This window comes from Stegastes partitus, unplaced genomic scaffold (assembly GCF_000690725.1).
Source record: "Stegastes partitus isolate 25-593 unplaced genomic scaffold, Stegastes_partitus-1.0.2 Scaffold249, whole genome shotgun sequence".
In the NCBI taxonomy this organism is placed as follows: Eukaryota; Metazoa; Chordata; class Actinopteri; family Pomacentridae; genus Stegastes; species Stegastes partitus.
Window position 1 is genome coordinate 579,600 of NW_007577980.1, and position 13,345 is coordinate 592,944.

The window sequence follows — 13,345 nt, forward strand, 5'->3', positions numbered from 1 at the left end:
GTCTTAGACCAGGGGTGGCTCTTTCGTACCTCTGCTGCGGCTTCTTGTGGCTTTCGAAAATAAATAATGAGTGTTTTAATTTAAATGTATTTTATTTTAGTTTGTTAGTTTTTAAAATGTAATTCTAAATTTGAAGATTATGGTGATCTTATAACATTAAAATAAAACGCATTTCATTTTTTGTTGCTCAAAATATGTTGTTGCAACTGCCGATGTGCGACACCCGCCGGTACGAGCAGTGTTGCCAACTTGGTGACTTTCTCGCTAAATCTGGCGATTTTCCAAATGCTCTTGTCGACTTTTTTTGTCAAAATGACTAGTGACAAATCTAGCAACTCTTTCTGGTGCTATTGGAGATTTTACTGGTGTTCTGAAGACGCTGACGTGAAAACACGTATCGTATTGCAGTTACTGTCCTCAGCGAGCAGCGGGTGCTGCCATGAGCTCCTCCCCCAAGGCGCTCACAGGCGGCCAGGAGTCTGGTCAGCAGTCCCAGCTGCAGTCAGCATGCCAACCAGACGTCATTTTTATTTTGCTGCAGGTGGATAATTTAAGATCAGCTTTTTATTTCATAAATACGAGGAGAATTCAGATAGACATTGAGTATTTTATTTGAAAATAACCTTCAAGCCAGCATCTTATTTTTTTTGGAGTTGCAGAAAATGCAAAAATAAAATGTAGTTTTCTCTGTCGCAGGTCATTGATTTTATAAATGCGACACACTGTAGTTTTTTTTTATACAAAGCATAAAGGTAAAAAAATTATATATGCAGTGTTATCTTCATTTTAGATGTCAAAAGGGTTTTGTGGCTCCCAGTGTTTTCTTTTCTGTGGGAAACAGGCCCCAAATGGCTCTTTGAGTGTTTAAGGTTGCCGACCCCTGGTCTAGGGAATACACCGATTAATTCTCATAATAATTCTGTTGTCCAAATTCACAATTTCTAATTGTAAGTTTAAAAAAGTTAATTTTATGTAATTTATTTTATTTTATTTTATTTTATTTTGCATACGTAAAAAACATTTTTAAAATGTATATAATGCATGTTTGGCGATCATATCTTCTGAGCGGTAAGAATATAAACACTCCAATGTAGGGATGTCCCAAGTTTTTTTGCCCCCTATCTGATCCGAGTTATTTAATATGACACCTTAATGCAGTACCCTTTCCTAGAAACTATGCATTTCAAGTACATTAAAGTTATTAAAATCAGTCCAATGTACGCACTTGTATGCACTGTCTGGAAAATAGTGTGGAAAGCGTAGGGTGTACTTTTTAAAAATTTGCCTATTTCCCAGAAATTGTGCTCTTACTTCACAGCAACTGTGTTTCAACTGACNTGTTCACATGGCCTGTATTTAGGCCAGTCTTAGACCAGGGGTGGCTCTTTCATACCTCTGCTGCGGCTCCTTGTGGCTTTCAAAAATAAACAATGAGTGTTTTAATTTGAATTTATTTTATTTTATTTTGTTAGTTTTTTAATTCTAAATTTGAAGATTATGGTGATCTTATAACATTAAAATAAAATGCATTTAATTTTTTGTTGCTCAAAATATGTTGTTGCAACCGCCAGTGTGCGACACCCGCCGGTACGAGCAGTGTTGCCAACTTGGTGACTTTCTCGCTAAATCTTGCGATTTTCCAAATCCTCTTGTCGACTTTTTTTGTCAAAATGACTAGTGACAAATCTAGCAACTCTTTCTGGTGTTATTGGAGACTTTACTGGTGTTCTAAAGACTCTAAAGAATCGTATTGCAGTTACTGTCCTCAGCGAGCAGTGGGTGCTGCCATGAGTTCCTCCCCCAAGGCACTCACAGGCAGTCATGAGTCTGGTCAGCAGTCCCAGCTGCAGTCAGCATGCCAACCAGACGGCATTTTTATTTTGCTGCAGGTGGAAAATTTAAGATCAACTTTTTATTTCATACATACGAGGAGGATTCAGATAGACATTGAGTATTTTATTTGAAAATAACCTTCAAGCCAGTATCTTATTTTTTTTTTTGGAGTTGCAGAAAATGCAGAAATAAAATGTAGTTTTCTCTGTAGCAGGTCATTGATTTTATAAATGCGACACACTGCAGTTTTTTTTATACAAAGCATAAAGGTAAAAAAATTATATATGCAGTGTTATTTTCATTTTAGATGTCAAAGGGGTTTTGTGGCTCCCGGTGTTTTCTTTTCTGTGGGAAACAGGCCCCAAATGGCTCTTTGAGTGTTTAAGGTTGCTGACTCCTGATCTAGGGGATACACCGATCAATTCTCATAATACTTCTGTTGTCCAAATTCCCAATTTCTAATTGTAAGTTTAAAAAAGTAAATTTTATGTAATTTTTTATAATTTTTTTTTTTTTTGCACGAGTAAAAAACATTTTTTAAATGTTCATAATGCATGTTTGGGGATCATATCTTCTGAGCGATAAGAATATAAACACTCCAATGTAGGGATGTCCCGATCAAGTTTTTTTGCCCCCTATCTGATCCGAGTCATTTAATATGACACCTTAATGCAGTACCCTTTCCTAGAAATTATGCACTTCAAGTACATTAAAGTTATTAAAATCAATCCAATGTACGCACTTGTATGCACTGTCTGGAAAATAGTGTGGAAAGCGTAGGGTGTACCCTATCTCCACAAGCTCCCAAAGAAAAGTAGAAAGTTGTATTCTCTACATGGCCCTTAGAACATGTATTGTATATTGGCTTTAGTGCCTGGTTGTTCCACTAGGTGGAGCCTCTTACAGAATAATGCTGTAATGACCTGAGGAGGTGGTAACTCGGACTAAGGACAGTTCACAAGCAGTTGACAAGCAGAGAAGAGTGTTGGGCTTTAGATTTAGCAACAGACCACCATGACAAAGACTTCTGTGATGCTTAATCACCACCGGACAGAGCTCATAAGTTTAAAACATGCAGCAATCGAATAGGACAGAGCTGCCTTTGTGGCCAAAATCATGTGTCTGTCATCTGAAACAGCAGCATAAGACAGGTTTTGCTCCGTTTGTGTTATTAATTAAGTGATAACAACAGTGATAATAATGCTGTTGATTAATGATTAGGGAAATTATTTAAAATTTGTATCCTAAACATCCTACCAGAAATTGTGCTCTTACTTCACAGCAACTGTGTTTCAACTGACATAACCAAAAGATCCGGCTGAGGTTAAAGTCAATACTAATCAGCTAAAAAATAATGCTTTGTTTCCAATATGAGATTGGATCAGGGCATCCTTACTACAAGAAAACTGTTAATAAACAATTAATTGATATTTTTAAAAGTTATAAGTAAGATTTTCTTTAGAGATTGTGGTGATTTAGGTAGAAAATTGCTTCTGGAATAGTAAATGTGACTCGTGGTGATATCTAGTGACAACTTTTGTCTTTCCTCTTCACTCTTCACAGGCGATTACGCCCGTCTGGGTCTGCGGTACCAGATATATTTAGAGCCCGGCGTGTACGAGGTCCCTGTAATCGTGTCAGACTCGGGGAACCCTCCTTTGTCCAACAGGTCAGTCATTAAAGTGAAGGTGTGTCCCTGCGATGAGAACGGAGACTGCACCACTCTCGGAGCCGTGGCAGCCGCCGGCCTGGGAACCGGAGCCATCATCTCCATCCTCATCTGCATCATCATACTGCTCAGTGAGTTTGAGTTCTTCATGCTGAATTCAGTCCCTGACACCTTGCTGCTCTCACACATGTCACAAACCCACACATCTACAATGGAAAAAGTTCAAGTTGCCTGTGACTGGCTCAGATTTGTCGTTCTTTCAAAATATTCCGTTCAGGGCACGGCCATTAAACATTCACCAGGCTGTAATACAACAACATGAGCAATAGTTTGTATAATTGATGACTGCCTCGACTGCTGGAATCCTCGCCAGCATCTCTGGACAAGTAGGTTTTTGTTTTCTTTTCCTGGCAGGGTAAATATCTGCTGGTGTCTGTACTGCCACTGATTCATGTTGCTGCCTTGCTTTGTTCTGGTGTCCACACAGACAAGTCCTATAGATAAATTCACCTGAAGCTGTAAGATTCTTACCAACACGCTTTGAGATGTTATATTGCATATGAATTATCCATTACTTCATAACTGCTGTAACTCAATTCAAGTTTTGCAATGAGATACTTTTATCACTATCATCACACATTTAAATTACATTAAAAAACAAAACTATAAAAAAAAAAAAAAGTCAGATAACACCAATAAATAAAACATTGCTGAAAAACAATAGAGAAACTGAGAGACTGTGGTGCCAATTTGTGTTGAATAAAGCCAAAAGTCACAAAGTTTGTCTTCCTGAAGGCTTAATTTAGCATCCACAAATAGATATAAACAGTTGAGAATGAGCTGGTTAAAGAAGTAAAAAGAAAGAAATAGAAAAAAGGGGTTTTATACAGTCAAGGTTATTAGGACACAAGTTAGTCATTGTCCTTAGCTGATAGCCAAAAACAGCATCCATAAGGAGGATACAACCTCCGGGGCCTCTCTACATATCATACTCTTGTCCTTGCTTGGAGGTAAAGCAAAGTTGACAGAGACACATTTAAGTGTTGGAGCAATAAACTGAGGGTCCTGCGCAGGTCAAGCCGGTGGCGGGATCACGAGATTAGTCATAGTACAGACGTTACATGAGCATTACATTTATGTGTGCAATGACTAAGCATTCTGAAGCATTTAGATTTTGAAACTTCCATCACAAGAGTAGCAACTACTTCAAACTACAGACCAAAAAAAAAAAAGGTCAGTCATCTCATCTGGCTCTGCTCTGCTCTCTCGGTATCAAAGTCACACACTTTTCAACCCAGTGGTTAATGTTAGGAAAACATGAGCACAGGGTGTTTGGTCTTTTGGGTTCACACACTCATGTCTGCCTCAAGGAAAACTGTCTCGATCACTATCCTCAGGTCAAAACTTGTTTATCCAGTCCTTTGGTTTACAACCAAACATCTGCAGTACTGATGACATTGCCATTAGCATCAGATATGTTATGCAAATTGGCATGTTACAGTGCTAGCATGCTTAACTAGGATGGTGAGCATGGTGATATTTTGAAACCTGCTTCACGATGACATTTTAACATGCCAACTTTTAGCTCAAACCTCTGCTGTGCCTATAGACAAAACTGCCAACAAGGCTGTAACTCTTCAAAGTGTAAAGTATTCCCTGATTGTCAGTTGTTTTTATTATAATTTTTATTTTTTGTCTTTGAGTAAGGTTGCTGCAGCATATGCTAAAGGTTTCTAACACTGGTGCATGTGTTGTTGCAGGCATGGTACTGTTGTTTGTGGTGTGGATCAAGCGCAGGGAAAAGGAGAGGCAGACGAAGCAGCTGCTTATTGACCCCGAGGACGATGTCAGAGACAACATCCTCAAATATGATGAGGAGGGAGGAGGAGAAGAAGACCAAGTGAGATCCTGGGAGACACACATATATACACGGTACATGCTTTCTGTGTTGACCTCTGACCTGCTCACATCTCCGTGCCCCTTGTGGCTTGTGTAGGACTATGACCTGAGCCAGCTGCAGCAGCCCGACTCCTTGGAGCACATCATCAGCAAGCCGCCTGGTGTCCGCAGGGTGGATGAACGTCCCATCATCCCCGAGTCCCAGTACCCCATCAGACCTGTCGTGCCCCACCCTGGAGACATCGGGGACTTTATCCATGAGGTGAATTTACAGACACACACACACACACACACACAGCAGCCGCAGCAGCCACAAACAGGCTTTACATCCTGCACGCACAAAGGCTCAGCAGTCATTAGATTGTTTCTCCCGCAGCGAGCCGGCCTCTCACTTTCACTTTCCATCGATCTGACATTTAATGTGATTACTCATTTCTGGATGCTGTTCAATATGTAAAACTCCAGTATGGTGATGGGAACAAGTTTTGTTTTACTTTACAGCTACTCTCACTGTACCAGGTTTATTCACACACACACACACACACGAACATGCACTGTCACGCACACAACTCTAACACTGACACGCTGATGCGAGAAAATGCTGATTGACAGACTCGTGACAACACGTTCACACTCGAGAGGTGTTGGCAGCTGTTCAGCTTTGATCCATCCAGCCTTGACTCTCTTTCTCCCTCCTCTCTCTCTTTTCGTCTCCCCCTCTCTCGCTCTCTCTCTCTCTCTATCCCTCTCTTTTACACATGCACTTACCTGATCTCGCTCCAGCAGTCTGGTAAAACGCAAACACAGCAAACACATGGTGTTTTTTTGCCACACTTTGTACCCACAGGGGTTGAGGCTTTTTAGGTTTCTATCCAAAGCATCTCTTTGTTATTTCACTGAAGTAGATGAAATTCATTCTCTTCACCTGCCTCAACTTCAGGTCAATGGCCCTAATTTGCCATTCTAAGAAATGAATATAAGACTGGAAGCATAAAAACAAAACAAAAAGCTCACATGTTATTCATGAAATTGTAAGAAAATAGTGATGAATAGGTTTTGATCGCACACCGAAAGAAAAAGATCCTTATGTATGTATCTATATACTTGAAAGACTCTAATTTATGCAGTAACCGTGACTGTTGGCCTGTTAAAAGGAAGCTTTGATCCAGACAAATTTGCACATCCTCCTCTACACATAGTGCAGAATTTAAACCAACTGAGCTTTACGGGAAGCGTTGGCCTTTTTGAAGCTTGTAATGGTGATTTAATAGGACCATTTCTGGTGCACATCTGAACCATAAAATGAAAAAAAAAAAAAAAGATTTTCTGTAAACTCTTTGTACTTTCTGTGCAAAATTCTCCAAAAGCAGCATTTTAAAAAATTCAGTGTCAGAACTCTGAAGTAGTCTTGAGTAACTCCATAATTATCTGCTGCTCTGCTTTGTCAAGGACCTTGAGCAGAACTTTTAGGATGATGTATTTACAGTAGTTTTTCATGCACAGTCCCGCACAGGTTTGGAAAGTAGACACTGGTACCAATTATAATGCTAAAAACAACATCTATACCCGTGCCGCAGTCACACCAATCAGCTCCAACAGTAAAACCACCTGCCTTATACTGTGACGGTTCAGCTTGGGCTGCAAACACAGGCCTGACCTTTTAGGACATGGACAGGTTGTCTTGTGTTGTTTGGCACCGGGACATTGTCCGGGGATTCTCTGGGTCCTGTGGGTTGCGTTGTGGGTCATCTGTGGATCACACTTGTTTTAATTTGTTTGTCGTGGATGCTCAATCAGATTGGCATCAGGGGAGTTTGGAGGCTTTGTCGTGTTCTAACAATTAACAATTTCCCTGAGGTTTACACCGAAGGGATCAATAAAGTTTTATTCTATTGTATTCTATTCTATTCTTCAAGTCCCCCCAACATTAGTATTTGCATTGTGGGAGCATTGTTCTACAAGGGGAGGCCACTGATGTTGAAGAGTATCATTGCCGTGAAGGGATTGTGCTTGAAAAATATTATGTATTTTTATCGAATAAAGCCCCCACCAGTATGTACAGTAGATAAAATTAACTCCTGCTAAATGATTAAATGTGTGATAATAATTTAATGGTGCAATACTGTATTCACAAAAACACTGTAAATGGGGACATTCTGTGCAATAAATTCCAATTTACAAGCAAAGGACAGTTTTATGGTTATGAAGAGCCCTGCTCATCAATACTAGACACATGCAATGACTAGATAACACGAGGACTTCTAGTAATTTAATGCTCCTTTTTCACTCATCAGCGTGCTTTAGTAGCATGTTCCATATCATATCTCTAGTGTAGACGTGTAATAGGTGACAACTGCCTCCTCTCTGTCGTCTTCAGGGTCTGCGAGCGGCAGACAACGACCCCACAGCTCCTCCGTATGACTCCCTGCTGGTGTTCGACTACGAGGGCAGCGGCTCCACCGCCGGCTCCGTCAGCTCCCTCAACTCCTCCAGCACGGGGGACCAGGACTATGACTACCTCAACGACTGGGGCCCTCGCTTCAAGAAGCTGGCCGACATGTACGGAGGAGGGGATGATGATTAAATTTGCCCGGTCACACATGCACACGCACCCTCGTCCCGTCAGCTGGCCTGCCATGCTCTGTTCCCCCCCGTAACACACGGGGGGCTATTACACCCTAACTGAACACACGTTAACTCTTGACATGTTCACACTGACCAACTGACTGTCCAACCAACCAATCAAGTTACCCACCACAGAGGACCGGTGCCACGAGTCAGTTTCGGGTGCTCTTCTCAACCGTCTCCTGCTCTAAGCTCTGTCTAAGACTGAAATGGAAGCTCTGACTCGCAGGCTTCTCATAGTGTGCATTCTCAAACTCTTGCGCTTTTGTTTCATTTTAAGTTTCACGCTAGATGTAGGTTTCAGTTACTTTTGTCAGATTTTTTTGTTTATACTTAATTTTGTGAAGCTTTTTTTTTTCTTCCCTTCTCCCCGTCTCACTCGCCTTTGATTCAAGCTGTTCCCTACTCCTGAGGGTATTCGCTTTTCCCTTGCTGTCAGCCCCTGCCTCCCTCTCCGAAGAAGCTTTAGGTTGAGCTGCTTGTTTTGTCTGAGGCAAACAAAAAAGGAAAATAAGAACAAGAACATAGATATGAAAGTTCTTCCTGCACGGAGAGCCCTGGTTTATTCTTTCTTGAACTTGAATTACTTAGAACAGAAGCACTGTTGTTTAAAAAGTGCCTTCAGTGGTGCGTATTTTAGCAGACTCCCGCTAACTCAGGATTGGTTGCCATTTTCTGGGCTCACAGGCCCCCATAGGACCCCTGACCCTTTAATCCAAACCTCCCTTGTCATTTCTCCCGTCCTGCAGGGCTGTGGTAGCTGCGGGAGATGTCAGTGCTGGTTTCAGAGGAGCGGCGACTGGCTTACGAGGGCGCTTTATGTGGACGTACTGTACATAGGCCTACAGTGTGTCTGTAAGTTATGGACAAATCATTAACTTTTCAAGTCAGGCATATCTGTGCTCCTAGATCACAGCCAACTTGAATGTGGTTGCTGAAATCACGAAAACACATAATGGGACTGTCTTAGAGAAGAAATGCATTGTGTCTCCTTGTTTATTGTGGCTTCAATAGCAGCTGTGTTTGTTTTGAGCTCTCTGTGTTCGACTCTAAAGCTTGTTATCAATTTTCAAGTCATATGTTACAGTATCACTACAATTTTACTGTATATGAGGTACAGTGAGGGTTATTTAAGGAGATTTTGCCTTTAAGAGCATTAAGGTTTGCATGTTTGTCCCTCAGCCCAACGGTTAATTAACATGGTACCAGTTAACATGTATTAAAAGTGTCACCAAAACAATTTAAACTGTACAAACATGAAGGAGAAGAAAGCGCTTGGTGACTTCAAATAGCTGATAATGTCACGTACAGAAGCTCATACGAGCCCCGTTCTGAGTCCCTTTCGCTCTCGCTTTGTTTTATTTGCTTTTGTTAATTCCCTGTTGTTTTGGTGACTAACTTCTAAGATACAAACTCTGGTGCTGGTCCCTGTCACAGAAACTGGGGGAATTGAGCCTCAGCCAGGGACTTAGCGCCTTCGCAATCTGTCTCTCTTCAGGCAGCATTTCATTCATCGGAAATTTTCTCCTGAAATTTTTTGGCTTCTAGTTCAAGAGGTTTTGAAAAGAAGTTAGAGGAAAGAAGTCTGTATGAAGTTCTGCACTTTATCAAAGCAGAAAAAGCAAAACTAAAGCTTCAGTAATAACGCTTTTTCCAAGACAGACATTTTGAAAGACAGTTTTGTTGTGACTTAATGAAAAAGCGGCACTACCCGTGGGCTTTTGTAATCACATTTCAGGCCCCCAGAACTGGGTATAGAGAACTTGAGGGGGGAAAAAAAGGAGCTTTAGATTGTGTATTAAATTATTTAAATATGCAAAAACATTTCAGAGGGACCAGGGAGATTCTGGTGAATGACAGAAAGGTTTAATCATTCCTTATCTTCTGAATGCCCATTGAAACACTCGTCAGTGGTGGCTAGTTTAAAGTTGATCGACCAGATCTTTTATTAATTATGAATTAATTAATTTCCTCCATTGTGATGAATGCTTGGAGGGAAATCTCCATAACGACGTTCTTCAGAAGAATGCGATGAAAAGGCTCTTGCCACTTGTACTCCTCCTCTCCTGCTGCTTCTCAACTGTTCTGGATTGTTTGTGGGTAAAAAATGATCTTCAATTCGAACAAACAGCAACGCAAATGGTAAAAAAAAAATAAAAAAAATAGTTCAATGTCAAAAAAGGTCCCGTCACTTTCAGAGAGGTTTGAAAGGAACTGACTTGTGATGAGATAAATGGAAAATTTTAGCTGTTGCTACAAATGAAATGAAATAAAGAGAGTGTGATTGAACTCTAAACAAGTAAAAAGAACGTGAATAAGGTCAACAGGGTAGCAATCTGTAGATTTAGATCCATGGATAGATGGCTGTAAATTGCCCCTTACCTTGTAGAACCTGAAAGTGGTGATATTCAGGACAGCTGTCAGCTCAGACACCAGAAAAGGAGGGGTTTCTTTTTTTCTACAGCTTACTGCTGGATAAGCTCTTATCTATGCGACTCCTTCTCAGCCTACAGAATATCCTCACAAAATAAACACAGCTGTTACTTTCTGCTATTTGTGATTATTTCTGACATATAAATGTTGTATATACAGAACATTTTTTTTATACATTTGGTGACTTGATTTATCTGTTTCTGTGTGGTCTTTTCATTTTTTTTTCTCCCCCCCCCTCAGTATCATTTTGTTTCAAAGGAATACTTGGCAAATTCTATTTCACAAAAAGCCATGTGCATTTAAGAGAATCTGTGTGATTCTGTATGAGCTTACAGCCATACTTGTGTCGCTGTTCAACTTTTTGCTTCATCTTGGTGAAAAAGTTCAAACCAACTTGTACAGTCCAGCACACACTCACTCCTCTAGGCCTTACTGTATATATGTGAGTGTTCTATATTATATGAGCTCATCCGGCGTTGTTCGAATACAGCTGCTGAGCTGCGACATTACTGACGGCCATCCGGTGTTCACAGCATTAAGACAGGCTTCATGGAACGAAGGGCCAGATTCAGGGCCGAACAAGAACCGGAGGGCCCCACACACACACACACACACACACTTTACACAAGGTAACTGACCTTTATAACTGTGTCAAACGTACATACATAATGCAATGACATTATGATGCTGAATGTTATCAATGACTCACAATTACACATGGCAGCAAATCATCAGTGGAATCGGCCAAACTCGACAGTCCATTTAAATGCAATTTGTAAAGAGAAAATGAAGGGAGATTAATCATTACTTGTTACGTCCACTTGTCTTATTGACTTTCCCTTCCTAAAATGAGGGAAGAATTAGCAAATGAGAGCGGAGGAAGAACTATTGCACTGCTGTAGTCCAAGCCTGACTTCTGCCTGGCTCTTCTACTACTCCGGTGTTAGCTAAAGGATATTTGGTCTCACTCCGGACACTGCCTGACCGTGGACATGACGGGAGCCTCCAACAGAAGCCAAACTTTTCTCCTGCTTATTGCCGGAAGACAAACAGCAGTGTTTCATACGAGTTCTCCGAATATTATTCAAGTCCAAGTGTACATAGTGTAGTATTTGCTTGAAGCTAAACAGACAAAGTTAGACAAACTGTAACTGTACAATTGGAGCTTTTTGCATGTGTCTTTTTATAATGGAGAGATGAGTTCTATTACAGTAACCATACAACATTTCAAAAAGTGTCGCGGCCCGCATGACGGAGGCCGCAGTCCAGAAGGGATTCTGGTGTACCATACTCACATAGCTTCAAATGGAGGAGAAAAAAAAAAAAAAAAAAAGAAAAAATAATTGCACAGTTATTGAGTCAAAGACTTTTTTTGTAAATTGTCAACAGCACAAATATTTTGTATTGTTGTTTGTACCATTTTGTAAGAAAATGAAAGGAAAAAAAAAAAAAGGGAAGAAGTCTGTTGTTTCAAGCGTGTGTTTATAGTGCCACTGCAATCTTGGTTTCCAAATACCGTACAGTACATGCGCAGCCTTGCCGATCAACCTTGTAATATAGACGCTGAGCTGGAGAGTCCCTGTCAGCACCATGTGTTATAAATAAAATTTCCCCTCCTTGTAAGAATGCTGGCTTCTGTCGTTTCTATGTCACCTGCGGATTCCTGCAAGCAGCGCCTTTCTTCACGCTTGTATTATTTTAATCGTGCTAATGTGGCATAAGGAGCCCTTTATTTTGACCATAAATTTAAACTGAGAAGTTTTTGTCACAATAATGAATGTCAATTTAGGATTTTGTTTTTTTTAGTTTCTTGCATTCGACTGTGTCTTCTCCGCAGAAACTGATAGAAAAGGTGTAAGAATTTGCAGTGATCAGAAACACTTGGTGACTACAAATAAGTGAGAAAGATGTATGTATACGCATGTGCAAATAGAAGTTTTCGTGTTGTGTGCGCAAATTTGTTGGCAGATGCATGTCACTGGGGCGGCACACTAATTAAAGAAGCTAGTGTGTCCCTAATGTAAATGGTGGTTCTAGCTCTGCAAAATAAAAATTAAAAAACACACACACGCCATGATAGAATCAAAATCACAGAGAATTAGAAATTATGATGTGCTTCTGTTTGCACTGCTTTAATATGTTGATGATTGAGTTTCGTATTCCAAATTAGTCTTAGTGCCAGCCATGAACAAACATAAGCTAAAATGATCAACACAATTAAGGCAGTTCATTTGTCAGCTGTGCCTGACAGGGCTGTCTTCCAAGGTGAAAAAATAATAATTCTTTCCCAGCTGAAGCAGATGCTTTTTTCTCTCTTTTTTTCGCCCCCTTATTTAAATTTCACTTTTGTTTTTGCAAATTTTGTCACCAAGGAAATCCAGAACACCACTCGTAGTTATAAAGTGACTGTGCTTTTCCTCTTTTGCAATTTTTTTTTTTCTGTTCTGGTTTTGTCAACTTTCTCTGAACACTGCTGTGCACCAGAAACACGTGTTTGAACCTGGTCAAATAAATGTAATGTTTTTAATACGTTTTTGGTATGGTGTTGCTAGGAAACAGCAATAGAAAGCTTATGTTAAAAACTGAAATGAGCATAGATACCAAGGACAAAAGATGAGTTCTTCATATATGTGCATATTCTTACAACCAATTCTGTCTTTTGTTTGTTTTGTTTTTTAATCCACGACCACTGTGTCGGGGCCCCTGTTCATGGGTTGCCCACTCCACTAGGTGAGCTATAGGGGCACTCACAACCAATTCTTGTTTAAGTCCTGTGGTTAAAATTTTCATTTATTCTTTTATATATAAAGACTACAGCCCTCTCTCAAAAATCCAAAAAGTCTGAGCATCCCTGAACATGCAGTTCTCAAAACAGTTCCTGCTATG

At 40.3% G+C, this 13,345-nt stretch overlaps 1 protein-coding gene across 1 annotated transcript in view; it reads left to right on the top strand.

Moving 5' to 3' along the window:
- Positions 1-11,791, top strand: part of LOC103357354 (cadherin-4-like) — an 81,613-nt gene extending 69,822 nt beyond the window's left edge. The window contains exons 11-14 of the mRNA XM_008281884.1: positions 3,397-3,633; positions 5,263-5,402; positions 5,499-5,663; positions 7,779-11,791. Of these exons, the coding sequence (XP_008280106.1) occupies positions 3,397-3,633; positions 5,263-5,402; positions 5,499-5,663; positions 7,779-7,985 (749 nt within the window). The 3' untranslated portion in view covers positions 7,986-11,791. The remainder of the gene's footprint in view (positions 1-3,396; positions 3,634-5,262; positions 5,403-5,498; positions 5,664-7,778) is intronic.
- The last annotated feature ends 1,554 nt before the right edge of the window (positions 11,792-13,345 follow it).